Genomic DNA, 27,530 nt, shown 5'->3' on the forward strand with positions numbered 1-27,530 from the left:
ATACCTTGCAGGTGTGGAGAACCTGTGGCCTTCCCCATGTTGTTGGATTCCAACTCCTATCAGCCCCAACCAGTATGGCCAGTGGTCAGTCCGACAACTTCTGGGTGGGGGCACACAGGTTCCCCACCCCTGCTTTAAATAATGTGTAGACAAGAGGTAATAGCAATGGATTAAAGAATTGGGCTCACAATAGTAACTGATTAATGTAAGCATAGGGGTTTTTTAGAATTATGACTGGCTGTAATTGTTATGAATATAAACAAAATAAAAATAGAAGCAGAAAAGCAGAAGGAACATGGCTTGGACTTCCTATAAATTCTAACTAAAGCTTTAGGCATGCACATCTGATGAGGGGACTTTCTTGTACAAAAATAGGAAGGCTCTGTCCTGATGTGATATGAAACTGGGTTCTTTGAAAAGCAATAACAAACCTGAGAACTTCTGTCCTCCCTTTGACCTGCATTCACTAATGGCTCTGCAAATAAGGAATCCGTAAGCACCCATCAAACATTTGGTTAATACTAAGAACTCCCATACAATTGGAGGACCATGCTGTGCGCAGCATGGCTTGTTTTGTTTTAAGGTGTATGTGTGCATGTGCAGCATACTGAGGTAGAAATGCCAGGGCTCGACAGAGAACCAGACTTCTACAAAGGCACACTAAATGGAACTATCCTGGCTACTCTGCACAGATTGTCAGAAACAAAAGACAGAACAAGTTTTCAGTAAAACTTCTCTGGAAACTGGCAAAAGATCCAAGAAACATGGCTGTGCATTTATTTCTGTCCTAATCCCAAACCCCCAGGGTTCAGGCCCTTCTGAAAACCGAAGGAGGTACTGAGTACCAACAAGCCCTGCCTCAAATAAATTATTACACGGTACTCATTATTAAGACCTGAAGCAGTGATCCACAGAAGAATGGGGAATCCTGGCCCTCTGGATGTTCCCATCAACCAGCATAGTCAATGGTCAGAAATGATGGGAGTTGTTGTCCAACGACTTCTGGAGAGCCAGTTTCCCCACCTCAAGTCACTAGAGCCTCAAAGACTCAAGCTTGACCATCAAAACATGGTAAAGTACGATATTCTCCAGCTTCTCATCGACTCCTGCAAATACTGTAATCATTTCCCACCATTATGTTGGCTCTGTAGGAAAAGTGCAACAGCAGGTCCCCAGTTCAATCTGTGGACACTGCAGCTGGAGGTCTGATTCAATATGAAATTGTATGGAAAGACAGGCGTGACCAGAAAGCGTAGTTTAGGGGGAGGAGAACTTGCGGCTCTCCAAATGTTGTTGGTTATAATTCCCACCACTCCTGGCCATTGCCTATGCTGGCTGAGGCTGATGGGAGCTGGAGTCCAAGGATACCTGCAGCTACAGGTTTCCTCAACTCCGAAGCGTAAGATAGTAGACAAAAACTCCCCGCTTTCGGGAGCCCTGCTTGCTAACAGTTCATGAGATCTGCCACACTGCACTCCCTAAAAGGAAGGGCTTTCTGCAACCCAGTGAAGGAGATGGCGAAGCGCGACGCCGTAGAAAGAGAGGGCGGAGCTTTGAAGGCGCGGCACCGGCTCGCTTATTAAGCCAGCCGAGGACGCTCTAGCTCGTATGTCTTTAAATACTCTATGGTAACGCGGAAGTGAGTAAAAGATTCGGGAGCTTGTCTTGCGTCTATGGTCGGGACGCTGTGTAAGAAACCGGCCGTCGGCATTCCAGGTAAGGGAGGGTGTGTGCGCGCGGGGGTGGGGTGGGGGTTGTCTGGTACGAGAGGCTGCGTGGGCGTTGCTATGGTTACTGCCTTCCTTCCAGGCAGCCGCTCCCCTGTATCATGTGCCCGCTGCTTGCTTTTTCCTGCCCCATAGGGTAGTCTCTGGGGTTTGGAGACCAGCTTGGGGTAGGTCATCTCTCCCCTCTCCCCCGCCTCTCCTCTCTCCAGTGGGCTTCCGAGAAGGCCCCTGAGACCGTCTGAGGCGGGGCGGCGTCGGCGGCGTCGTGTGGAATCAGGGCAGCCTCTTTCTGAAATAAGGGTAATTCCTGTCACTGTCACGTGCCTGTGTGCGAGCACCGTAGCTGCTGACTTTGGTGTCCGCACTAGGTTGGCCCGAGAACTTGTGGCTCTAAAAAAATCACAGCCCTGAGAGGTTAGTATAAAAATCTCTATGCCCAGTGGGCTCAGACACTTTCTTGTGCAGGAATTCTGGTTGGCTGGTGAACTAGTGAGTTATTTACAGCACCTTGTTTTGAGATACTTGTAACTGTGATATGGGCTCTTGGGTTCCCAAGTGATGATTCTCATCTTTTTGTTTGCAGATGGCTCCTGGCACACCAAAGGAAATAATGCTCCAGAGCTTAGCCCATTTACTGCAAGAGTCTGGTGAGGTTCTGGTGGTTTGTAGCACCTCCACATTAAAGTGTGCTCTTTGCTTTGTTTTAGGTGGTAATATAATGGCCATACATTGGGGTCACAGCTACACCATAAAGCACATGACTTTCCTGCAAAGAATCCTTGGAACTGTAGTTTACACCTCACAGAGTTAGAATTTCCAGCTATGGTTCCCAGGATTCTTTGGAGAAAGCCATATGGTTTAAATGTAATGGTGTGGGTGTGACTTTGGCTTTGGGGCCAGAGTTGGTGGTAATGACTGAATATAGGAACTACATGGGATGAACTGCAGTAGACATTGTTATCTTTTTTAAGGAGTAAAAAACAATATGCCACAGTTTTATTAACAGACATTATTCAGTAATGCCTTAGAGCCATTTCACATCTTGTTTGTCTGCATCAATTTACTCACAGCGCATGCTTATGGTGGGTAATGCAGCTAATCCAACTTCCTGTTGCATATATCAGGTTAAATGGGGGGCATTCATTGGCATGTGCTAATATCTTTAACATACACAGTAAAGCACCATGTTAATATCTTAAACATGTGTGCATAAAACACAACATGTGTATGCAGTGAAAATGTAACATGCAAAATGGTGATTGATGTTGCCACTTTTATTTGGATAAATGCTGGATGTTCTTCAACCTGTATTCACTGAGGGAAGTTCTTCAGAGAAATCATGCTTCCATTCTTGTGGTTGGTTATAAGGTTATTACTCTAGTAGGGCAGGGTTCCAGCCTGTCCTAAGACTCTTGTCCAAGTAAAGGAAGATGGTTGTAATTCCAATCTAGGAACCAGCTCTTTATTGATGTCCTTTCTTTTTATTGTAAACTGTATTGAGAGATTTGCAAGTCATTGGGGTGTGGGTGGAGTAGCCTAGGAGAGTAGGAAGCCCTTCATATTGTTCCACTGAACTGGAATTTTCTGTCTGTGTGAGAGGTAGTGATGGTTCAGGAAAGTCAAGAATGTCCAGTACTTAAAGATTACGCGATGAGCACAGAACTAAGACTGCTGCATCAGAAATAACTATACTGTAACGTGTAGTACTTCATTCACATTCAGTAGGTGTGACAAGACTGTGGAGTTATGGTGGCAGACGTACAATAAGGGGGCTGAAGCAAATTGCCTATGAGGAAAAGTTATAACATTTGGGGCTTTTTAGTTTAGAAAAAAAAGCAAGTTGGGGAGGACACAATAGAGATGTACAAAATTATTCTTTGCCTCTCTTGTAATACTGGAACTTGGGGTCATCCAGGTAAACTGAACAGTGGAAGACTCAGGGCTGCATCAACAAGGTATTGCTTCACATGGTTAAACTACAGAATTTGCTGCCACATACAGGCAGACCTCTAAATTCGAGTCCTTGTAGTCTTCCTGTAGGTGTCTCATTGACCAGTATAGAAAATAGGACTCTGGATTACATCGGTCTTTGGTCTGATTCAGCAGGGCTCTTATGTTCTTATGAACCTTTCTTTCTGTGGTTTGTGATGGTAGGGAGTACATATGGATTTATTATGGATTTATTAATGCTACTTATTTTTCTTCAGGTGACTTGATTCTGGATGGTACTAGCACCTTGACCTTATTCACCTCCACACTGCAGATTCTCACTCAGATCTTTGAGCAGCACCTATTACCACGAAACCAGAACCATGGCTTCATTGCACTCTCATCACACCCTGCTGAAACATCTGCCATCCTTCAAGCCCAGTTTCTCTTTGATGTCTTGCAAAAGACACTCTCTCTGAAGGTACGTGCCAAAGTAGGAGTCTGTGAGCGGCAGGTCTATGCTTCTTGCCTTATCTTGCAGTGAGGATACTGGTGTTGATGTAGCTATATTTCTCACTCTTTTATACAGATGATAGTTTTGAAAATTATTTTAGTTGTATTTTATTTCATCAGTCACATTGGGAGGACTTACTCTGAAAGGTAGCAGAAAAGTATTAGAAATAAAAATAAATTAATTAAATATGATTATAAGTCATTATTTTTTAAAATGCACTGTCCTTGGCCTGAGTGGGCCCATTGGTCCATGTAGCCCAGTACTGACTGGCACCAGCTCCCCAAGAGCTCCAGAAAGCATGGTGTCTCAGATGCTTTTAAGTGGAGATGCCCAGGATCACACCTGCACCTTAGTACAGTGGTACCTCAGGTTACAGACACTTCAGGTTACAGACTCTGCTAACCCAGAAATAGTACCTTGGGTTAAGAACTTTGCTTCAGGATGAGAACAGAAATCATGCAGTGGCAGCATGGCAGCAGCGGGAGGCCCCATTAGCTAAAGTGGTACCTCAGGTTAAGAACAGTTTCAGGTTAAGAACGGACCTCCGGAACGAATTAAGTTCTTAACCTGAGGTACCAATGTACATGCAACACATTAGTTTGACTGCTGACCTATGGCCCCTCCCTACTACTCTGCTGAACCCCCAGTGCTGTTAATGTTTTACGTGATTCCTTGGTCAGAGTCTGTCTTAATTGGGAAACTTGGTTTTTCTCTATCGATGCCAAACCCAGTTGAGTTATGGCTTAGTTCCTTACTAAATTGGCATTCTTACCTCTTTACGAATACAGGCAGCCATGTGATTTGGTACAGAAGCAGCACATACTTTCAGTATCCTCCAGCATTTTGTGTCTGATGGTGTGCTTAATAAGTTTTGCATGATTCAGGACAGACCTGATAAGAAAAATATTATATATTGCCTCCAGATGAGTTTGTTTAACCAACCAGAACAAAAAGTATGTAAAATGCTGATATTCCCATTGTTTAAAAATCACATAATGTCTTCGAGTGTTCTCTACTCTTTGTCTGGAGATTAAGGTGTAGGCAACAGCAGAATGAGCCAGGACTGACTGGCATAAGGCTGAGGGGGTGGTGGAAGATTGGAAAAGGAACTAGCTTCCTCTTGGCTGTAAATGTATATTCGTGCCGTCTGTTCAAGCAGACAAAAAACAGATTGAGGGAGTTGGGATGAACTGTGGTTGCTGTTCAAGAATGCTCAGTAATTTAGTCTTAAAATAACCTCAGAGATACGTAGTGGTAGAGGTAAGGCAATATGAAAAGTAATCTAGCTGGTAAACTGAAGTTAAAGCATGGAGACAGGAAGTCTTCAGCTGATCTGCATTACAAATTTCAGGTCTGTTTGCATCAGTTATTTAAGTAGGAATATTTGTATCCATTTCCTGACTTGCAGATTTATTCTGATGGTGCAGTCTAGGATATTCCTGTTCCCCTCCTTTCTCCTTATTCACAGGGGTTAGTGGCAGAGCAGAGGGAAGGGGCAAAATCTTTGTATACTCCTTGTTCACTGATAGAATATGTGGCATTCTGAAGGGCAAAGACTTGGAAGGAGGCAGGAAGTCTGAAAACAGTTCAACCAAACTTGGTACCACCTACATCCCTTCAGTGTAGCGCTCTCTCTCTCTCTCTCTCTGTGTGTGTATGTGTGTGTGTGTTGTGTGTGTGTGTGTGTGTGTGAGAGAGAGAGAGAGAGTACTAACTTTTCTATATAATCACTCAGTATGCACACCAGTTTATATATATTTATTTTATTTAGTTAATTTACATACTGTTTCAAATGCCCACAGAATTTTCTAAGCAGTTTATAAATCCCTACAGAAAGGAATCTATGTAAGAAATACAATACAAATTGCATATATTCTTCCTCCTAATCATCAATTTCACATCGTAAGTAACATCAAATTAAATCTCTCTCTAAACAATATATATAAGGTATACCATCTAAGAATCACAAAAATCAATTGTGTACAAAACATCAAAATATATAAATATACATCAAAATGAAACATAATTACAATATATCATTGAAATGTCATAAATATTATTTTAAAAATGCATAATGTAATAGTTAACAAGTGATATCTGCGGCAGGAAAGAAGGGCAAAGGATGTGGTAGAGTCAGATTTGTGTCAATGATAGATGCTAATAAGAACCTCTTTGGTGCTGTGTAGAATCTTCCTTCTGTGAAATAAGATTTGTATCACTCGATAACCAACTTCATTAGTTTGTGACTTTTACCCTTCAAGGTGAGTTGTGTATATTGGGTTTTATCTCTAGGGTCATTGTTCAGGTTGTTTCCATTGGGTATGTTTGCTCTGCTGGTCATGAGGTTTTTAGCCAGAGCAGCAATGACACACAGATACGGATTGAAATGTGCTTGCCACTTTCGTTATCTATGCTGTGGGCCTCTGGTGTTTGCATGAGTTAGTGCAATAAATTAAATCTCTTCACCCGGATGGATATTTTGTCTTGAAGTTTGGAAAATCCGAATTCCAGATTAACCTTTTAAATGAAAAGGGATATGAGAATTCTTTAAAGCATCTACATGGAAGCTGCTGATGCAGTCTCATTCCTAACGGATGCTCTGTGAGGACACATGAAGCCTGTATATATTGAGCAGGGTCTTAGATTTGTGCTTGTTGGTGGCCAACAAGAAGGGTCAATGATATCTGTCAGATACAGAATTCCCATTGGGGGCCATGGGCAGTATCCAATGAACACATTCTGTCAGTGTCAGGATTTCCACTTGTACAACAGGACTCTTCCCCCCTCACCACATCTGATCCAGAGAGTGGGGGAAAGCCTCAGAACAGAGGTATGTGGTGCATATTGGGAAAAGAGAGGTCCTCTTGTGCAAGTGAAAATCCTTGCAGTGATGGGAGACTTACATAGCCCTATGCACTGGATACAACCACAGATCTGTTATTTGTATCTGAAGCCCTCGTGACAGCCTATCATCACTACAGTATCTGATCTGCATGCTTTTTCCTCCTCCCTAATCTAGTGTAAACTCTGACGTTTGTAATTACCCAACACTGCCAGATAACATATTTTGATTATTATATTGTATAGGTCTGTCCTTATGTGTGACCCATAGGGCCCTTTGTGTTGAGAAACTTTAAATCAGCTTAGTATTTAAAGGTGGTTTTCTGCTTCACTTTGTTCCTTGCACAGCATGCACTGTCATTTGTTTGACTTCAGAGTGACTTTGAACCTCTCTAGCTTCTGCCTTGTGGCTGTTGTTACTGGTTAGATTCTCACTATCTTTGCACATGCTACTATGATGTGATTTACTGGTGCAATAGCCTGCTTTGTTCTATTTTTAATGTGGGCTTTGGTTAGCAATCTGGGCAAAAGGCCCACATCCTTAGCTGATACCAATTCTTGAATTTCACTGTTATATTGGATTAGATGCAGTTGCATTTGGTTTAATAATAGTGCTTCTACAGTGAAGGGAACAGTAGCGGGTTACTTTTTTGGGGGGGGGGGATGAGGAACAGGGAGATTGCTGTTGGCGAGACCATGTGGGAGAATCAGTTGTCATTTACTCTGACCATGCTGATAAGAGTGCATGTGTTATCTTTTCAATCCTTTTCCTTCAGGTTGCTCAGAGCACAACATATGGTTCCTTACCCCCATTTTATTGTTACATCCACTCTGGGTGATAGTTAAGCAGAGACATTAGAGATCCATGATCAAATCTGTTGTCTTGATTTTTTTTCTTTTTGTACAAAGCAGCTGCTGGGAGATACCCACCCACCTTGCTTCTGTTTGGTTCTAATAGGCAAATAGTGACTTTTGGAGGCAATTTTAATTGGGAAATGTTACCCTATTCCCTCAGCACTGAGGTCCCAATCTTCTACAGCTGCTTTTAACAAAAAGTTTTAAAGAGATGTACCATCTGATTGCGGGACACGGGTGGCACTGTGGGTTAAATGCTGTACTGTTTTTAACACTTGATTGGGAGCTGCCCAGATTATTATTATTATGACCCGGAAGCTGTATGCCGACTCCCTCGCCAATAAAGCGAGATGTGCGCCGCAACCCCAGAGTCAGCCACGAATGGACCTAATGGTCAGGGGTCCCTTTACCTTTACCATCTGATTGCAGCTCTCTGGCATATAGTCCAGTTTGGCCCTTAGTGAGCCGCATAGTTCAGCAGGGACTCAAAACTAGTCTTCGCTGTTCCAAGTCAGACACTTCATCTATTATATTGTACTGTTGCCAGGATTATTCTGATCCTCCTGTTAAATTCGGTTAACTGAATTGTGGGTGGGGGTGGGAAGAGACAGGTGCATCCATCAAGCTTCTGGGACAACACTCCTGGAACTCCTTCTAAAGCAGCAACTGCTAGTAAGCAAAGCCCCTGCAACAAGGAGTGGGGAGGGCTTTGTTTTGGGGAATAGTTGTTAGTGCACATCTTCTGCTAGGTGCACTTTTCTGTTTGGAGAATCCAGGAGGAAGTGTAGATGAATGCTAACTTTCCATTTCTTTCTTGTCTCCCTGGATATACATCTTTAGTATATAAAGGAAAGAAAGAAATGATTAAAGGTGGGGTATAAATCTAAACATAAAACACAATGCTCCTTAAAACCATTGTTTCTGAGCTTCAGATATCCAAGGCTTGTCATTTGAGAGTTGGTGTCTATGGTCTGAATAAGTGTGAATCTAGAGCACCAGCAGCCAACATAGTGTCCTGCAGATGCTGTGGATGACAGTCCCCATTAGCTCCAGGCAGCATGGTCTGTGGTTGTCAAAGGTGACAGGCGTTGTACTCTATCATATCTGGAGGGTATCACAATTGGTTACGCTACAACATCTGATGGGCACCACATTTAGCTATCACCGATCTAGAGTGTCACGAAAGTATAGAATGAGTGGTCTATGTTCTATTGCTTACCTAAGCACTGTTCTCTGTGATATAGCCTAATCTCTATAAGAAAAGCAATCTCCTTACAAGGCTTGCTTTCTCATGCCCTTAAATGACATGTGGCATGCTGTTAGGCTATGGCCACTCAGTATCTGAACTTTGTAGTTTTTTGTGTTGGGTGCAAAGTTATATATAATAGAACATGTTACCCTGGCACCAGTTCATTGCTTCATTTGCCACTTTTGTAGAGCATGGGGATTAACTTCAGAGATGTTATATTCTGAAGTTGTGTATTGGGCATCATGAATCTTGGGGTGTGGTGGGATGGGCACTCCATACTGCAGGGACACGGGTGGCGCTGTGGTCTAAACCACTGAGCCTCTTGGACTTGTTGATTGGAAGGTTGACGGTTCCAATCCGCAGGACGGTGTGAGCTCCTGTTGCTCTATCCCAGCTTCTGCCAACCTAGCAGTTTGAAAGCATACCAATGCAAGTAGATAAACAGGTACCGCTGCAACAGGAAGGTAAACAGTGTTTCCGTGCGCTCTGGTTTCCGTCACGGTGTTCTGTTGCACCAGAAGCGGTTTAGTCAATCTGGCCACATGACCCGGAACGTTGTCTGTGGACAAATGCTGGTTCCCTTGGCCTGAAAAGCGAGACGAGCACCGTACCCAATAGTCTCCTTTGATTGGACTTACCGTCCAGGGGTCCTTTACCTTTTACCATACTGCGGGGTGGGGCAATGGACTTCTAGAGGTGACTCCTGTTGCTACTGGGTGACTCCTTTCTTCATTATCACTCTCCCCCACTCCTCCCGCTTTAGCTTGTTCATGTTCCTGATTATGCCCTGCCAATTGATGTGAAGATTTTCCCCTTCAAGTCTTTGCGACGTTTAGAGGTGAGTCCCAGATGCTGGGGTGAGGAGCCTCTGGAATAGGGGCTAGATGGTGGCTTGGCCTATTTCTGGTGGCTGCTGTGGGGTGAGAAGCTGTGCTGTCCATAGCATGCACAGAATGGTGGGTGGGACTAGAGTGGGAGTTCCATAGTTTTTCACGGTAGCCAAGCAATTTTATTTTCCTGCACTTTGGACTAAAGTAAGACTTTCTAAATCTAGAATCAAAATATTTGATTTGGAGAAATGGCCTTTATAGGAATCAAGACTGAATTTAGCCATGCTGTTACATGGAGGCGAGGGAAGTCTTTGGTTAAGGAAAGGAATGCACGGGACAATGTCTCAAGGGGAAAATAATGAGGGCCTAAAAGTATGTGTGCCCTTTTCTATAGAAGAGCCCATAGGCCTATGTGACTTTTTATGTGTTTTGCCCTCTTCTTCTTTCTCTTCTCCTGACTCCCGGCTTTCTCCCTTGCCTTAGCTGAAGTGTGTTCCTTTGCACTATCTGCGGGGCCTGCGGTGTGTCTATTCTCAGTTGGAGGCTTTAACCTGTTCCAAATGTGTGAACTCTCTGAAGGTGAGTGAAGATGCCTAACTTGATTGCTTTCTACCTCAGGAGGGAGGATGCTAGAGCTGTTTTCAAGAGAGGCTGTCACAGACTCACACTGCTCATGCTGCTCAGTTGCATGAATGTGCTCCCAAAGATTTTTATGTCCCCTCTACCCCTGAAAACTATATGCTGTGTTAAATCTCAGGTCAGGAGTGATTTAACTAAAACTAGTACCTCAAAATTTCCTGTGGAATATGCTAGCCAGGTAGAGTTGCCAGCTGGCTTGCTCTTGAGCCTTTGTTTGATGTGCAGGAATTAGCTTGTGAAGCTGTTCACAGCATTGAGGGGGGCTTACACATCTGTTAGTTGCTGTAGCTCAAACTGCTATTCTAGACCTTGCTCCAGGGGCTAGTTCATAAGATGGTAGGCAAGATGCAAAGGAGCTCCTTCTTCCTTGTCAACTTGTGTTTTATCCTGCAGGAGATCATCTCTGCATGTGGAGGGGACCTCAGTTCTGCCCTTCCATGGCTGGAACTACAGACTGTCAACTTCAGCTATAACTCCATTGTAGCCTTGGATGATTCACTGGTATGCTGGAGAACTGAGAATTGGGGGAGATGTAGTAGGTGATGAGAATGGCATTTTCCTTAATGGAATACTGAAACAGAGGGTATTTGTACAATTGTTTTCTGGCAGCTTGGCTTTCTCATTCCAACAGTCCTCTTGTTAGTGTTAGTCCTTCTGAGTAGGTCAGGTAGGACTTGGGCTTTTGGATGGCTGTGCCATAACTGGCCACCTAGTCTTGAGGCTGCTTGCTCTATGGGGTTGACTCAGTTGCCATCACTAACCTCTTATCCCTTCTTTCTTGTTTCTGATAAGCAATTGTTGAATGCCCTGAAAGCTCTGGATCTCAGTCATAATCTCATCCAGGACTGTGAGCGCTACCTGACAGTAAGTATCTGGCAGAGGGCTCAATACCACTCTTTTGAAATCCATTATGAGCAGTTAGCAACTACTTCCTTTCTTCTTCCTTCATTGCTGGGTTGACTCTTTTTCAAGCCTTGGTAACATATATTGGAGAACTGTGGATGTGGTAGAAAGGCAATGGGGGATTTCCTACTTTGTGTTTAACAAAACCACATACTTGAGCAGCATTCCCCCCCCCCCCCCAATCTTGAAGTAAAACATTCGTGTGAGCCTGAGAGGAGACTTCACCTTCTGGTGTACTGTATAGTTAAATGTGAGGCTGCTTTATTTATACTATATAATTCTTCTTACAGTAGGAATCTTGGACCCTGTGCACTCATTCTACCACCCCCTGGCTTTTTGCTTTTTTCATACTATTAGTCTTTCAGGGGCTGCTTATGTGGCAGAGCCTTCCCCTCTGCCAGGGCTGGAATAGATGCCTTCTAGTTCCCAAGTGTTCCTTCCATGATTGATTTTGTTTCTGCGTAAAGTCTGGATCCTGCCTTCCTACTAGAAACTGAAGGCGGCTTCAGCATAAAAATGCAAATGGTATACAACCTAAATTAGCAATTAACAGCAAGTGCTTCTCAAATGGGTAGCTATGTCTGTGTTGGGAGAACTGCCAGTCCTCCTTGGGTGCTGGCTTCCTCCTCCTACTGTGATGCTGCTGCCTCTCCTCCCCCCCCCCCAAGTGCCACATGTGGCTGTCTGAGCAAGAGCAGAGTTGAGATCATGTGCAGCCATGGCAGATTTCCTGAACAGTTTTAAGCAAAAGAAGCCCTCTGCCAAGAACTCTCTAATCTTTGTGCTGTCATGAGCCTGAGTGTGTTGGGTTCTGCTCTTTTGATCTGCCATGTGTACCTCATGTTAACAATAAGTTCTCGGGGCTGGGGGTTCTTTGAAGGTTGTTCAGTGTGGCAGGGAGGATGTGAACATGGATGAGCAATGTGGAGAACTGCCTTATTTTCTTTACAGGTGCTGACAGAGCTGGAATATTTAAATGTGGCTTATAACTTCTTGCCCAAGATGCCTGAACTTGGGCTACACAGCCAGGCTAAACTGGTGACCTTGATCCTGCGGTACAACCAGCTTGATAGCATTAATGGTAAGACTGCAGTAGAGTTGCTGATATGAGGGGTAGCCTGGAAACTAGGTCATGCCGCATTGTACCAGACTGAAGAAAGGAGGCCCACAGGGTGGCACAGTATTGGGGAGAAGGGTTCTCTTCCGACATTACTCTACTTCCTTTTCCATAGGTGTGGAAAAGCTTCCCAGCCTTCAGCATTTGGACATTGCCTATAACCTGCTGCTGGAACATACTGCGTTGGCACCACTGTCATCGCTGCACAACCTGAGAAGAGTGAGCAACCAACCTGATTGGTTATTTATTGCATTTATACCCTAACTTTCCACCAAGGAACTCAAGGCAATGCACGTGTTTCTCCCCTTCCCCATTCCATCTTCAGAGCCTTGTGAGGTAGGCTAGGCTGACTGTGGGTGACTGGCCCAAGGTCATTCAATGAGCTTCATGGCTGAGGGGAGATTTGGACCCTGGTGTCTCAGGCCTCCCCCGACGCTATAACCACTGCAATTCACTGGTTCTGATTGTTGGTCAGTTTATTAGTGTCTGTTTAGTGGTTTGGGCATTTGAGTAAGACAACATTATAGGACTGTATTTTGTTTGAGGAAGGAGGCCTTGTTATTTAAGGATAATAGACAGTAGATGCCTTTGACACTCCTAACATATAGCTCTCCAACTTACAATGGATTCCCTGTCTTGTAGGGAGGGAATTGTTCTGAATACCCGTGTGGTATAATGGTTAGGGTACAGGACTAAGAAAACTTGAGTACAAATTCTAGTGAACTCTTCAGGGCTAAGCAATCTCAGGCCATTTCCCACCTCTTGGCTTCACCTACCTCCATAGGGTTGTTTTATAAGATAAAAGAGGTCAAGGAACTCCTTGAAGGAAGCTGGAAAGTAGAATTCAAATTTTCCTAGCAAGAGTGCAGGGGAAAGGCAGTGAGGTATATGGGCATATCCTGGGGGCAGCTGCCCCCCCATCAAGTAAATCAATAATAAATACGTAACTAACTGAGGTTCTGCCCCCATAAATCCTGGCTACATCCATAGTGAAGTAGACAAAGTTCTGGCAATTAGTAGTGTTGTTTTGTTAAATAAAACATAACTGTTCTTTTTCTCCCCACCCCACCCCTCACAGCTGCACCTGGAGGGGAATCCTTTAGGGTTCCATCAGCACCATCGGCCTGCGACCATAAGTCACTTGTCTCCTAGAGCTATCTCCAGCAATGTGAGTATATTTGGTCATCCCAACTCAGATGCAAAAATGGCATAGCATTGTAGACACTTTCCTGTGGTCTACTCCTATTTAAATACTTTTGTATGGGAAGCAAACCCTGTGTGTGTTTACACACTAGTGTGTAAAATGTGTACCAAAAAAGATTGCTCCCCACTTTTTGCCAAAATGTTCTTCTCCATCTGTGAACTGAAGTTGGGGTCTGTAGCTCCAGAACTCCTTGTTGGCTACTCTGTCTACTCAGTCCCATATAAAAGGATGCAGGACTTGCATTTCCACCACAGGGAGGCAGCATAAAAGGTGTCAATCACTTGGGCCTGTTGTACAAAGAGAAACCATCTCCTGCTCTCCAACTAGGGGTAATGTTGATTTAGCCATTTGCTGAGCCCAGAAGCTCAGTTTCCTGTTCCTGACTTCACACGCTCTATTGGTAAAGATACCTGGAATGAGCCTGAGAATTCCATGTCCATCTGCAGCAAACATGGCAAAAATTTTAGCTGGGGCAATTAGAATAAGATCTACCATCTGACTAACCTGTTTAATGCCTGGTAAAGAAAGCCCATTCGTTCATATGTTTTATTTGTGTTCAAGGACAGTTTTTAACTCTTTCCTTTGTTTAATTGTAATTCTTAGAAGGTATTTTGTATAGCCAACCATCTAGATATATCTGTATTTTATGTGGCTCCTTTGCTATGGCATGGGGCTTTTCTGATTTCTTGGTTATGTGAGTGACTAGGAAATGGGGTTATTGGTGTCTTAACTGTCATATTTTGTTCTAATACCAGTTCCTTCTTGATGAAGAGCCATTGTCTGCTTTTGACCTGAGGGTGAGTAGGGTATACAAGTATTACTTTTCTAGGTGTTGTAGTGGAAAGAAGAGGGGGTGGGGTGCAGAACTTCTTGCTGCTGGAAACTGTCTCATCCTCTGTGTGATCTAGAATATATTGATCCTTCAGAATAATGGGAAGCCAATAATGGTATTGTTGGCTCAGATGCTATTGCTTATCCAGAAGCCTCTCCTGAAGGATGTATCGTCATGTAAGGCTACTAAAACAGCACAGGCTAGCCACTTCTCAAAGAGGAGGGTAGAGGGTGAAAGAAGAGAGAAGTCTTCAAACCTGCCATTCTTACTTCTCTTGGGTTCATTCTGTCTCTTTCAGCACCTCTCAAAGCTGGATCAGGCTGCTGTCCAATCACTCTGCACCTCAGTCTCAGAGAGGGCCCCGACAGACCGCAGTGCCCTGGAAAGTTCATGTGCTGCAGACCAAAGTGACAGCCAGTCCACTGTAGAGAGCAGACCACCCCTATTACCCCCTCGGAAGAGAAATAAGGTGTTCTTGCTGCTTGGAGTGTTCAGGAATTGTGGGAGGAGAGGAGACTGTTCATCTACTGGTGGTTTGTGTACCATGTGATCACTCGCATTAACTTGTTCAGGAGGAGTTGCAGGAACATAAACAGTAGCAATGCTTTGGATGTGGTTTACCATTAGAATGAGGCTAGCCTCCCTATGGTTTGAATGCCCTCCCACTCCTCTTCCAGTGCAGCCACACAAAGGTAATAAGCTTCTGCTTCCATTCTTAGATTAACTGCAGTTCAGTGTGTCATTAATTCCCTAAACTATGGATAACCTTAACTATGACTATTGAAAACAAGCCAGCTTCATTAACCATGGTTTGTCATTGGCTTGTTTCCACTGGCTATAGTTTAGATTAAACATGGATTGTCTAGGTTTAGATGACGCAGCATTGTTGATCCAAAATGGAACTCATGACCATGCCAGAGGAGGAGGTAGTGCAGCAGCTTGCAGGGGGAGGCTAGGTTCATCCTTGTAACAATAAACTATATTTTAGCACAGGGATGAGGGAATCTGTAGCCCTATACATGCTGTTGGACTCCTACAGCTATCCTCATGGACCATTGGCCATGCAGACAGGGGCTGATGGAGCTCTATTCCAACATTTGGAGAACTGCAGGCTCTCCATCCTTCAGCATTGCCTGAACCAGTCCAGTATGGAAGAAGATCTCAAATATCCATCTACAGTGCTCCTCAAACTTCGGTTTCCATCTGTTGTTAGACTACAACTCACATCATCCCAAGCTAGCAGCAGCCAGTGGTCAGAGATGATGGGAGTTGTAGTCCAACAATAGCTGAAGACTCAAGTTTGAGAAACGCTGATCTAGTAACTTTGTGCAGCATCCCAAGCTCTCTCTTTTTTGGCGTTGTTTGAAATGTGGTGGAAATGGGGGGATAGTTGCCAAGAAAACACTTTAAGGTTTTCAGCAAAAACACATTTAATTAGACACTTCTAAAAAAGCCTTCTTTCCAAAGGCGTGAAGCAATTAATGATAATATTAAGGTATTGTAATGCTACCATTAAGGAATGTGAGAGAGCCATTTCCAGCCTAAACTTAACAGCTTATCTCTCCTTCAGGGGCAAGTGAAAGTGCGCAGGGCCAGCATTTCAGAGCCCAGCGATACTGAACATGAGTACAGAAGCTTGCCCGTCTCGGCAGGTGAGGCACATGGCAATGGGGCTATAACCAGGGGCTGGGTGTGTGTAAGACACCATTGCAAACTTGGGAGGCTGTCTGTCATCCCACAGGTATAGTTCGGCAGCACCAGGCAGAGATGGAGCGCATGGACAGTTTCCGGGATCGCTTTGGTACCCGCTGGCTCCAGTACAGGCGACACCTGGAAGCAGATGGACAGGCAGCAACCATCACCCCTTCTGGCAGCCCCACAGTAGAATATCTGGGCAGCTCAGGCGAGGCTTCCCAACAAAGCAAGAACACAGTGGAGGAACAAAAAGTTCCTGAGGCCACAGAGGAAAAGGAACCGGAGCTGCCTATACCTGAAATCCTGGCAGAAGGCCCCCAGGCAGTAGTGGAAACTGAGAAGATGCCAGTTAAAGAAGATAAACGCCAGGAGGAAAAACCAGAAGGTAAATGCTTCTGCTCTTAGCTCACTGTCCACTTCCATAGGAAGGTGAGAGGCAGTGGGCATTTGGGCTGGCATATGGTTAGTGCTGAAATCTCAAAAGATGCCACAACGGTGAAAGACATCTATAGTACTGTATTTTTCGCTCTATAGGACGCACTTTTTCCCCTTCAAAAATGAAGGGGAAATGTGTGTGCGTCCTATGGAGCGAAGACGCCATAGCCCCGCGACCCTCTCCCGGCTGGAGAGGTGACACATGGCTATGGCAGGAGCCTCTTTAGCCGTGCGCCACCTCTCCAGCTGGGAAAGCGCGTGCGGGGCTAATGAAGCCATAGCCCCGCGACCCTCTCCCAGCTGGAGAGGTGACGCGTGACTATGGCAGCAGCCTCTCCGCTGCGCCTTTCCGCTGCTCCCTGACCTGCTCTTTGGGGCTGGTGGTGGGCTTCCCCCCGCCAGCCCCAAAGAGCAGGTCGAAAGGGACCTGAAGCCTGGAGAGCGAGAGGGGTCGGTGCGCACCGACCCCCTCACTCTCCAGGCTTCCAAGGTAGCTGCCCCGAACGCACCTTAAACGGCACCTTGTTTTAGAGCGGGAAAACAAGAGGGGGAAAATTCTCCCCCTCTCTGCGCAGTGCCTCCTGCCGCTTCGCTGAAGGGGCGCTGGGCAGAGAGGGGGAGAATTTTTTTTCCTTGTTCTCCCCCCTCTAAAACAAGGTGCGTCCTATTGTGGCTTCGATAAACTGCCTTATGGGGAGACCTGCTGGGCCTAATTAGGCCTATGGAACGGAAGTTGGCTGCCCCTATTCTAGAACCTGTTCTTATGCAGCTTACTGAATGGCCTTGGACTCTGCATAGGTGTGAGTAGAGCACAGTGTCTGATAATGTTTCCTGCAGAGTCCATCCATCCATCCATCCACCAATCAATCAATCAATCAATCAATAAAAAATCAAGTCTGTCTCAATGTGCAGAGGCCCTGCCTGGGCCCCCTTAATCAATACTAAATTTGCTCAGTCCTAGCTTCTGTTACATCACTAATCTGTGGTGGCAGAATTCGTAATGTTGCCAAAAAACCTAAAATTAAAAACCAATTGAATGACCAGAAAACATGCAAGTTCGTCTTGCCTTAAAATCTGGGTATTGTGATACCATACTTGTGGTGTGGATACACGTTGACTAGTACACTTCATTCATATCAACAGTGGGGAACGTGTGACCTTGCAGATGCTGTTGGCCTCCAACTCCCATCAGCCCTGGCTGTTGACCATGCTGGCTGGGGCTGATGGGTGCTGGAGGCCAACAATATCTGGAGGGCCACAGGTTTCCCCACCCCCAATTTAAGTAAAGGATTCTTCTTCCTAGAAAGTGTAAAAAGGTAATGCCATTCTAAGCTAGCAAGCCCTTGGCATGTTACTGATGGAAAAAGGAGATCCCAAATTGCTTGGGCTTGACCTTTATTTACCTTCTGGGTAACTTTTATGGAGAAAACCCTTTCTTTCTCTTTGAGGCTGAATCTCCCCACTCACCCACCCCGCTGTCAAGAAATAACACCTTGAATTGGTGTGTTGAAAGCTATTTGATTGTTAATAGCTAACAATTTGCAACTCTGTGTTTACTTTCTACCACTGAATACCAACCAGATGCCATATCTGTGATCTTTCATAAGGGGAATACTTCCTGTTCAGTGTTGACAAATCTCATCATACCATACAGAAATTGGGAATCCTGGCTCCCTCTGTGCCTGACAGTAAGACACATATCATTCCTTTTTCAAAAGGAGTTTAGAGTGACATTAAGTCCTCCTGGACTGAGAGGTATCATTGGCTGAGAATGATGGGCATGTGAAAGCCCACAGAGCCAGGATTTCAAGCTAGGTATATGATGTCCCAGTTCCAGCCCTAGGGCAGACTGCATTATGTGACAAGATTCTTCCAAGAAAATTACTTTGCTTGCATCATGCGGTGCCCTTAATTTCATACCTGCTTTAGTTAAAGCATTGCCATAACTTGTCTCTTGTTTTCAGTGGGCTTTGCAACTCTGCAGTTTCCATAGGCAGTCTTTGAATATGTGGGGATTTGCAGACTTTCATTGTTGCTGGGACTCTGGATGCTGAAAGAGGTAGGGACTAATGTTCTCATTTATCTTGGCAGTGGAGCTCTATCAGCCTGTGCTGGTAAGCCAGATAGAAGAAGATTGTGACCCAGAACCAGACTGGATCTTTTTGCGGATCACTTCCCGACACATAATGGAGGTGGAGCTGAGAAAAGGCAAGGTTTTGCGCAAGCTGGAGCTGAAAAGCCTTCGGAAAATAGAAACCTCAGAGATGCAGTGGAGAAGGATGGTGAGTTCCAGTTGCTTTGGTGGGGGACAGGGTTTCCAGTAAACTGACCACCATGAACTCCAGTATTGTGTGCGAGTATTGGCTGGCTCTTTCCAATGAGGTTTCCTTCAGGCAGTGCACAGATATCCAGGAGAGCCTTGTGGTGGGTTCTATCCATGACTCCCACCCCACTGTGTATTTGAGGTCTGCTCTGTCAGTTTCTTCAAAGGAGGCATTCTGGGGTATAGTGGGTTCCCTATATTCACTTCACTACAGCTGTTTTACATTCCATGATTGGTTTCAGCCATGCAAGCATAGTCTGACATTGGTTGCAGAATTCAGCGTCTTGATAAACCATCTGGATCAAACAAGTTGCTAGTCATTGTAGGTGTGAAGATGAGCTTGGAAATATGTGGGCGATGTTTGCTGAAATCTCAGAACATAAGAACAGCCTGCTGGATCAGGCCCATGGCCCATGTAGTTCAGCGTCCTCATAGTGACCAACCAGAGGCCTGTGGGAAACTAGTGAGCAGAACAGGAGCATAAGAACTCTCTCCCCTCCTGTGGTTTCCAGCAACTGGTATTTGGAAGCATTTCTGCCTCCCAACTGTGGAGGTACATCATAGTCATGGCTAGTAGCAGCAGGTGAGCAGTTCAGTGTCCTCTGTAGCTCTTCCTTTTCTCTCTCACCCCCCCCCCACCCAATAGCTAACGGAATGGGGGGATGCCAATTATTGGGTTACCTTGCCAGAGAGGTTTTTGAGGAACTCCTAATGCAGAGACACACAACCTGTGCTAGATCAGCAAGTGGCTGCAGTTGCCGGTTGGTCCAAGTTAAAGGGGCTGGACAAAGCGGTCTCCATTGCAATGTGCCTGTGAAGAGAGTGCGAGCAGGGCAGGTTTCTTTTCATTGGGGAAGCTTGTTCCAACCAGAAACCTATCTCTTCCTGGCAGGACCTGGAGCGGGTGTTTCCTGTTCTCACACTGCACTTCAGCTACATCCGCAAGGACCGCCGGAAGCGCCGATACGTAGTGTTGGATGACCACCCTGAGCGGTGTGTGCAGGTACGTGAGGAGGTGCTTGGTACACAGCTCAGGCTGGAGTGGAAGGGGAGGGTGCCCCTGCAGAACCTTAGCTTCCCAAATTTAGAGGGGGGATGTTGTCTCAGAGGTGGGGCCAGCTTGACTCTTAAGGACACAAGAGCAGCCCTGTCTGAACAGGTCAATGGTCCCATCTAGTCTACCATTCTGTTTCCCTCAGTCGCCACCAGATGAGTGTGGGAAACCCAAATGCAGGGTATGGAAGTTGATGATCATTTCCTGCTCCCCAAGTACTGGCATTCCGTGACATACGGCTTCCAAACCTTGAGTTTCAAAATGCCAAGATTAATATGCACTTGAGTTGGACAAATTCAGGGACGAAAGGTCTAATCCCCTTTTAAAGTCATCTGAGCCACCGCATCTTGTGGCAACAAATTCTATAAATTTTGCATTTCACCTTATCTGTCCTAAATCAGCTGCTAGTCAGCTTGGAGAGATGCGCAGTGCTTCTTCCGGTGTTTTCGGCCTCCCACCCTCTCTGCCCAAGGCTAAGAAAGGTGCTAGTTGTGATATTCACTCTGGTGTAAAGGGAGGCAGTGGTATCTCAGCTGCCCTCGCATTCATCTGCAGCTGCCCACTTCTTGCTTTTCTTTTTAAAGGACTTGCTCCAGGTGCTGGGACCCACCCTGGAGGAAAACCAGAAGAAGGCCGAGGGAAGTTCAAAGCTCCAGTGTCTAAAATGCAAACAGGAATTTGTTGGATTCTTGTCACTTGGACGGCAGAATCCAGGCTCCACTATAGATGCTTCAGCTTTCTCTGAACAAGGTATGGGATGAACAGGGTATATCCCTATTTGCAAAATGGGGGTCATACCTTCTGGGTTGTGCTAAAGCCCTTTAAGTTCAAAGCACTCATTGGAATGTGAAAACACTGTGGTTGACCACTTACAATCTGATTTGTTCTCCCTTGAAGAAGAGAGATCTAAAATGGATTAGTAGGCTGAGCTCTCTTTGGGACTTAGTCGTGAACCTGTGTCTAGGGGATTTGGAGCCTTTGAATGAGTAAATTGGCTACTGCAGCTACTTTGCCTTCTTCCTAGATGTGTTTAGTCCTCTGCTACATCTGCATGTTTCTATGGTAGGACTTTTGCTGCCCAGCTGTTAAATTTCTCTATAATACTATGAATTATATTGATATATTTTTTCTAGTTAGCTTTCCATCTTTGTGAGAGTGCTGTGTTATTTAACCATAAGTCATTGTCTTAGCTATTTGGATGAATTCCTTTGGGGTGGGGGAATGCATTGACAAAGTATTCAACTTTTGCTTTTCTTAAATTTTTCAAGGTTGATTATGAGAGATGAATACAGTGCTTTGCAGCATAATTAGCCAGCGAGACCAGAGCATCAAGGGATGCACATGGAAACTCCCTTAAGGAGAAGGCAGGGCGGCAAGGGACTAACATGTTAGACTTTGGGTCCCTGAGAGTAGAGCCTGGTGCTTGATTAGTTTGCAACTAGGACTGCGGCTGCCAGACCAGGTTCTGCTATATTCCTCTTCTTCCTCTTCAGGCGCCACTGCTCTCAGTGAGCCCACCATCTGCCCCAGCTGCTCCAGCGACCATGTGGTCATCTTGCCCTGCGAGGGGCGTTCCAGCACTCCATTGCTTCCTGGGGAAAGCCAGCAGGAGGCCGAGTCGGGAAAGTTCTACACTGGCGAAGAGACTACCTCTGAAACGGGAACCGGCTCCAGTCCCCGGATCCAAGAGCTGAGCAGTGACCAAGGCAGCGCTGCCCATTCCAGCTCCCGCAGTTCGGAAGGGGCGGACGGCAGTGGCAGCAAGAGTGGCTTGAGCTCCAGGGGCCGCTACTCCTTCCTCAGCCAAACGGATACCAATGGCGGGGGCCTGTTGGGGAGCTATCAGTATGGCCCTTCCCGTGGGCCCACCCCTCCCCAGCTCTCCCTGAGCATGGAGCAGGAGGAACACTGGAATCTGAGTCCCCGTGAGTGCTGGCAACCTGGTAGGGGTGGGTCTGCAAAGTCAAGGGGAGCACTGAATTCTGCACAGTTAGAGGGGGTAGAGGTATACCAAAAGAAATGCCATCCTCTGCCCCAAGACTCAGTATTAACCTTAGTTAATATCTTTGAAACTGCCTTAACTCCTGTCACTGCCCAGGCTGGTATTCCTATAAATAGAACTGTTGTTTTTTTCCTGCAGAAATGAAGCAGGAGCTCCATCTGCTGATTGTTAAGAGCACTATGTGGCTATTTATTTGAATTGCTTCGTTTTCAGCTGTAATTTTGAATGCAGCCAAGAGGAGGTGACTTGCTAATGTCTGTGCAAATGTCTGCTAAAGGTTTGGTGGCAATCTGCCTGCTGTCACCTTAGATTGCTTTAATTCAGGCCTGCCTAAGTGGAGTGGCTGGGGATGGAGCTCTTTGGGGGGGGTGTTACCAACAACCTCCATTGTTGCCAGCTTACTCCCATCTCTGTCTGTGTAGGAGCATCTGTGACCCTGAAGTTACCTATCAGAGTTGGAAGGGGTGCCTAGGGTCATCTAGTCCAACCCCCTGCAATGCAGGAATATTAACTAAAGCATCCTTGACAGAGGGCCATCCAACCTCTGCTTATAAACCTCCAAGGAAGGAGAGTTGACCACCTCTCATAGCAGTCTGTTCCACTGTTCTTCCTGATGTTTAGTTAGAATCTCTTTTCTTGTAATTTGAATCCATCCCCTCCAGTGCTGGAGAAAACAAGCTTGCTCCATCTTCCGTGTGACAGCCCGTTCGATATTTGGATATCATATCTCAGTATGGCCAATGGTCAGAGGTTGTGCTCCCAACAGCACAGGTTTCCCACCCTGGTTCCAATCTGTGCCTTTTCCCTACTTCAACTGTAGAAGAGCCATGAGAGGCTTTCTATTAGAGCTGGGTTTCATAGACCATAATATTATCTGGGTGAGTGGACATATATTCTGGGAAAGCTACATGGCACAGAAGCTACTGGGAAGCCCATTAGCAACCTTCGGAATGTGGTCCACATTTCCATTGATCTATGTAGCTTGGGACCTAGTCAGATGATAAGCATACTCTAGCAGAGGGAGGCTTGCCTTCAAAAGAGATGGGCCTAACACTCTCTATTTTGATGGATTCTAAACTCTGTGACCAATTCAGGTATGACCTTGTAACTGAAATAAACCCAGTCTGGATGCAGTAATAGCTCTAGTTTGATACAGGCACCAATGACTACCTGGTTGCAAAGTTAAAATGCTGCCGTTGACTGCTCAATCCCCCTTTTTTTTTTCTTTTTAAAAACTCTGTTGCCCCCTCAGCCACCCACAGTGTTATGGACATGCAGGACTTCTCCTCTGTGGATCATCGGCTCAAGCTTTATTTGGACATGGAGGTCTTTGACAGGGCAGAGGAGTTCAAGTGCTTTCTGAAGGTAAGAAAGGCAGCTCTCCACAATACAGACCATTTAAGGTGGGTGGGAACACATCTGGATTTAACTTAGGCATTGACAGTCATGTAGGTTGGTGTTTTTTCCTGAGGCTCATAAGACCCTGCCTTCTGCCATGTTTGTTCTAGGTGGCTGTTGTGAAGAATGGCCGACCTGGGGAATTCTTGGCCCTCCTGGTGGCTTCAGACACCCAGTTCCACGTGCTGGAGATTACAGGACGGATTAGGTGAGAAGGGCTATATTTGGAGCAGTTCTCATTTGTGTTCTGTTTCCTGTCTTGACATCCACTTGATATGGCTAGAGCAAAGAGAGCCTTCGGAATAAAGAAAGACTTCCATTAAAATCATATAATGCCTTCAACCTATGTTACCCGGCATTGTCTTCTACCCTAACTAGTAAGTGGGTGTTTGAGGTCCCAGGCAGAGGACTCCCCCCATCACCTGCTTCCTGAAAACATTTAGCCAGAGATTCCTGGGATTTAACCTGGGATATTCGTTCACACAAAACATGTGCTCCTCTCCTGAGCTCTGTGCTCCTGACTGAGAAAACTCTTATCCCTTCTTGGTGTTAGTCTCTGCCAAAAAAACAACCCTCCTTGAGCTTGCTGGGTAAGGTGGGCCCTACCTTGCATTGACTTGACACATTTGGTTCTTCTGCACCAGGGGACAGCCGTCTGCTTGGCTGAAGAGGGGGGACAGTCACTGCCTGTCTGACCTGTCTTGCCTGGAGGTGGGGCTGTGCCATCAAAGCTTGCATATGGAGTTTGCGAATCCCTGCGCCTCCTATAACCTGCTGCTTCGCAACCAGAGTCACTGCAGAAGATTTCTCCAGTGCCTGACATGTAAGAGGGTGTATGGGGCTGTGTGTGCATTTGTACAAGCTTCCCTGATCTTGTCTCTGTGCTGACAGGGAATAATAATGACCAGAATAATGGTGGCTTGTGTGACAATCCCAAACAAGTGCTGTGGTCAGTGCAGTTCTGCTAAGCCTGTTGACTAGAGGCTAATGCAGTGTGGTACAATAGAATTCCTCTTATTTTTGGTTTGGCTTAACTGCCTTGTAGTCTTTGCTCAGATGGTCTTAGAGAGCCAACTCTAGCTACTTGACTCCTCCCTGCTTGCTGCTGTGTGAGCTTTGGTTTCCCACCCACTCATCCAAGCCCTATGTGAAGGAGGGCTCTCTTCACTGACGCAGCAAAATTTAGTCTTGAGAATTGGCCCTTGCTGGCTTAGACCTTTGCCCTGGAAATTTACCTTGAAACCGCCCAAGTATCTCAGTTGCATCATAACTTCCCTCAATGTCCTCTCCAGATCTCAAAGAGGAATTGCCGGCCAAAATCAGGAGGAAAATCCCAGACGTTACTGTGGAGGAAATGAATCCGCAGCATCCATTGTGGTAAGATGCCTATTCCCATTATACAGTGTAAGTGAGGTTTTAGCCTACAGGTGGTGCTGTCGTGACAAGGACACAAAGTGGGAAGTTGTAAGTTATGCAGGCGAGGAATAGTGGTTGGCTAGGATAGGAGCAACAACAGAAAGTGAATTTGGTGGAGGACTTGCCTCAGTCATGTTGTGTCTGTGTTGTAGGCCATTGATTGAAAAGGACCTAGCAAAAGAAGCTGCACGTGGCTTGGCCAGACCCTTCTTCTACCTGTTGGCATACCTCATTCAAGGTATGGATGTGCTGTTCCTGGAGTCATTTTCAGCCTCAACAAGACCCTTGTGTGGCTTGATATAACTCTGTTGCATAAGCCGACTGTCCAACCTCTTTTTCCCCAGGGGCTTCTGCCTTTCCTGTGACTGTGCTCAGCACCCATAAAAATATCTTCCTGGTGGAAGAAGATCACCAGTGGCAAAACATCCCACCCTCTGCTGCCTCAGACACTGGCGCTGAGAAGCAGACAAAGAAGTGCTCCCGGCTGAAAGGGAGTGAACCAATCAGCAGCATCTGTGGTGTTATACTTTACCGTTTCTCCCCTTGTGACATGAAGCTGCAACTTTACGATGAGGTATAAGTCACAGCATCAGCACTTTTTTCCGGGATACTAAAATGCTTGTGTGGAAGGGGGTAAATGCTTCCTTGGGAAAGGTGGGCATTATTGCAGGACTGCTCTCTTGCTCGTAGCTAAATCTACTGGTTCCTTGCACAAGCAGGTGACCATCTCTGGTCTGAGGAAGGAAGGGCAATTCTGCTTGGTCAGGAGGTGTAACTCAGACCTAGCAATACTTAGTACTGCTAGCTGAATTCAGTCCAGGGGCTTACTGCTGGGTATGCCCATTCCCTGATCATCTGAACTGCGCCTTCTTCCTCTGCAGGTCCTGAAAGTGGAGAGCACTTGGCATTTGCGAACAGAATGTCCAGACTTGCTGGCTGATCTGGTAGAATGGCTGCGTGTGCCCTGGGAAGAGATGTTCTCCATTGCTCTCCAGAAGACTGTTCTTGAGGTGTTGGACTGAACCAAAGAAGCTCTGACTAAGATGTTTCTGTCCCTGACGGATTGGAAGGACAAGTTCTTTTTTGAGCCACTTCCTAGAATGTGGTGCATGACACCATTTTGAACTTCGCGGCTGTTGCAAATCGCAGCGGCATCTGGGAACTGTAACCGGAAAGCTTGCATCTGCCTTCTGTTTTGACAGTACAGAATCCTGGCCATTTGCAAGACCTCTTGGTGGCTGTGTAGGTCACTTCCTGCAGGGCTAAGAGGTGAGCCAGCTGCAGTCTGACCACATATTACTTCCTGTTAGACTGGAAGAAGCTTCAGGGTGGCCCCAAAGCCAGGACTAAGCTTTCCACAGCAGTTCCATGTGCACTCGTCACTTTCTCTTGGGTAGCAGCTACTGGAGATCCTAACTCTCCTGGATTCTACACAAAACTGGACTGTTCTGATCCAGGTAGCGGCCTGGCACTCTCACTGCGGATCTTGGGAAATTGTCTGACCTTCTTTGCTTAGCTGTGTAGGCCTCACTTTCCAGACTGGCCAGGTGCATATGCTGCAAATCTGTCCCTGTGCTGGTCGAACATTCCTAAGGGTTGCCTTAGCTATGGGCACAAGGATATGCGAACTCTCTCCTACACTTTGTGGATGTGGAGATATTTGGGCACTCAGGGTATGACACACTGGAAGCTACTGTCTTCCCTGGGACAATTTTAACTGTGAAACTTTTATTTTTTGGTGTTTAATAATAAAATGTTTTTTAACTTCTTTTGGTTCCCCCTTGCTGAGATTATGCAAATTCCTAACTGGCTTCGATTCTGCAAGTAACTGATGCTGCTGTTCTTCTGAGAGTTGCCCTGCATAGGAAAATACTGAGTTTTAAGATGGGCTGTGGCTTCACAGTCTAACAGGGGTTCTCAAACTTGGCTCTCCACTTTTGCTGGAATAAAAATCCCATCATCCCTGACCAGTGTTCAAAACTCCCAGCCTTTTAGGCACATTTTGCAACAGAGAATTTCATTAGTGTGAGCAGTTTGAGCTCTGGGTACAGTACTGTGCCTAAGATTTCAGATTAAAACTGCAGAGTGTAAAGAAAGGAGGACCCTAATCTGCTTCTCCACTTCCAGCTATTCTCTGAAGACTGGAGAAGAGACCCTCCCTCTTAAGAATATTAGGGGGATGGGCCAGGGAATGACTAGACCATGTTGAAAACGAAGATAATATTTTAGCTGCAATTCATTTATTTTTCAGCTTTGTATTCTTGTTATAAAAAAGCGCATCTAGACATTCTGTTGTTGTACCCATAACCTAGGCTTAAGGTGCCATTTAGCTCCTAGCTTTCATAACTCAGTTTCTAACACTGTCCCTGACCACTGGTCCTGCTAGCTAGGGATGATGGGAGTTGTAGTCCAACAACAAGTGGAGACCCAAGTTTGAGAAACACTGGTCTAATAAAAGTGCTTCAGTTGCAGACTTCTGGGGAGTGCAGGGAGATTAAAGTGCAGGGTTTACACTTTTGCCTGGTACTCCATTGACAACATACGGAGTGTTGCAGCAAGCCTGGTGG

The 27,530-nt window shown here is 45.7% G+C and overlaps 1 protein-coding gene across 5 annotated transcripts; it reads left to right on the top strand.

The window, feature by feature from the left end:
• Positions 1-1,592: 1,592 nt before the first annotated feature.
• Positions 1,593-26,731, top strand: STK11IP (serine/threonine kinase 11 interacting protein). Of its 5 annotated transcripts, none has more exons than XM_081839193.1 (25): positions 1,593-1,716; positions 2,311-2,374; positions 3,935-4,137; positions 9,879-9,953; positions 10,429-10,524; positions 10,978-11,085; positions 11,377-11,448; positions 12,439-12,568; positions 12,720-12,823; positions 13,683-13,772; positions 14,564-14,605; positions 14,939-15,109; positions 16,211-16,292; positions 16,382-16,720; positions 18,862-19,052; positions 19,986-20,096; positions 20,732-20,897; positions 21,641-22,072; positions 23,402-23,514; positions 23,658-23,755; positions 24,192-24,370; positions 24,840-24,924; positions 25,116-25,201; positions 25,308-25,537; positions 25,845-26,731. In XM_081839193.1, exons 2-25 carry the CDS (start codon positions 2,311-2,313, stop codon positions 25,983-25,985), a joined length of 3,408 nt encoding a protein of 1,135 aa, XP_081695319.1. In that variant the 5' UTR covers positions 1,593-1,716; the 3' UTR covers positions 25,986-26,731. The 5 variants fall into 5 exon arrangements, with proteins under 5 accessions (XP_081695319.1, XP_081695321.1, XP_081695320.1 ...); XM_081839195.1 differs by lacking the exon at positions 1,593-1,716 and adding an exon at positions 1,794-1,860 and having other exon boundaries at positions 2,309-2,374; XM_081839194.1 differs by lacking the exon at positions 1,593-1,716 and adding an exon at positions 1,797-1,894.
• The last annotated feature ends 799 nt before the right edge of the window (positions 26,732-27,530 follow it).

This window comes from Podarcis erhardii (assembly GCF_964252035.2).
Source record: "Podarcis erhardii genome assembly, chromosome: 1".
Classification (NCBI taxonomy): Eukaryota; Metazoa; Chordata; class Lepidosauria; order Squamata; family Lacertidae; genus Podarcis; species Podarcis erhardii.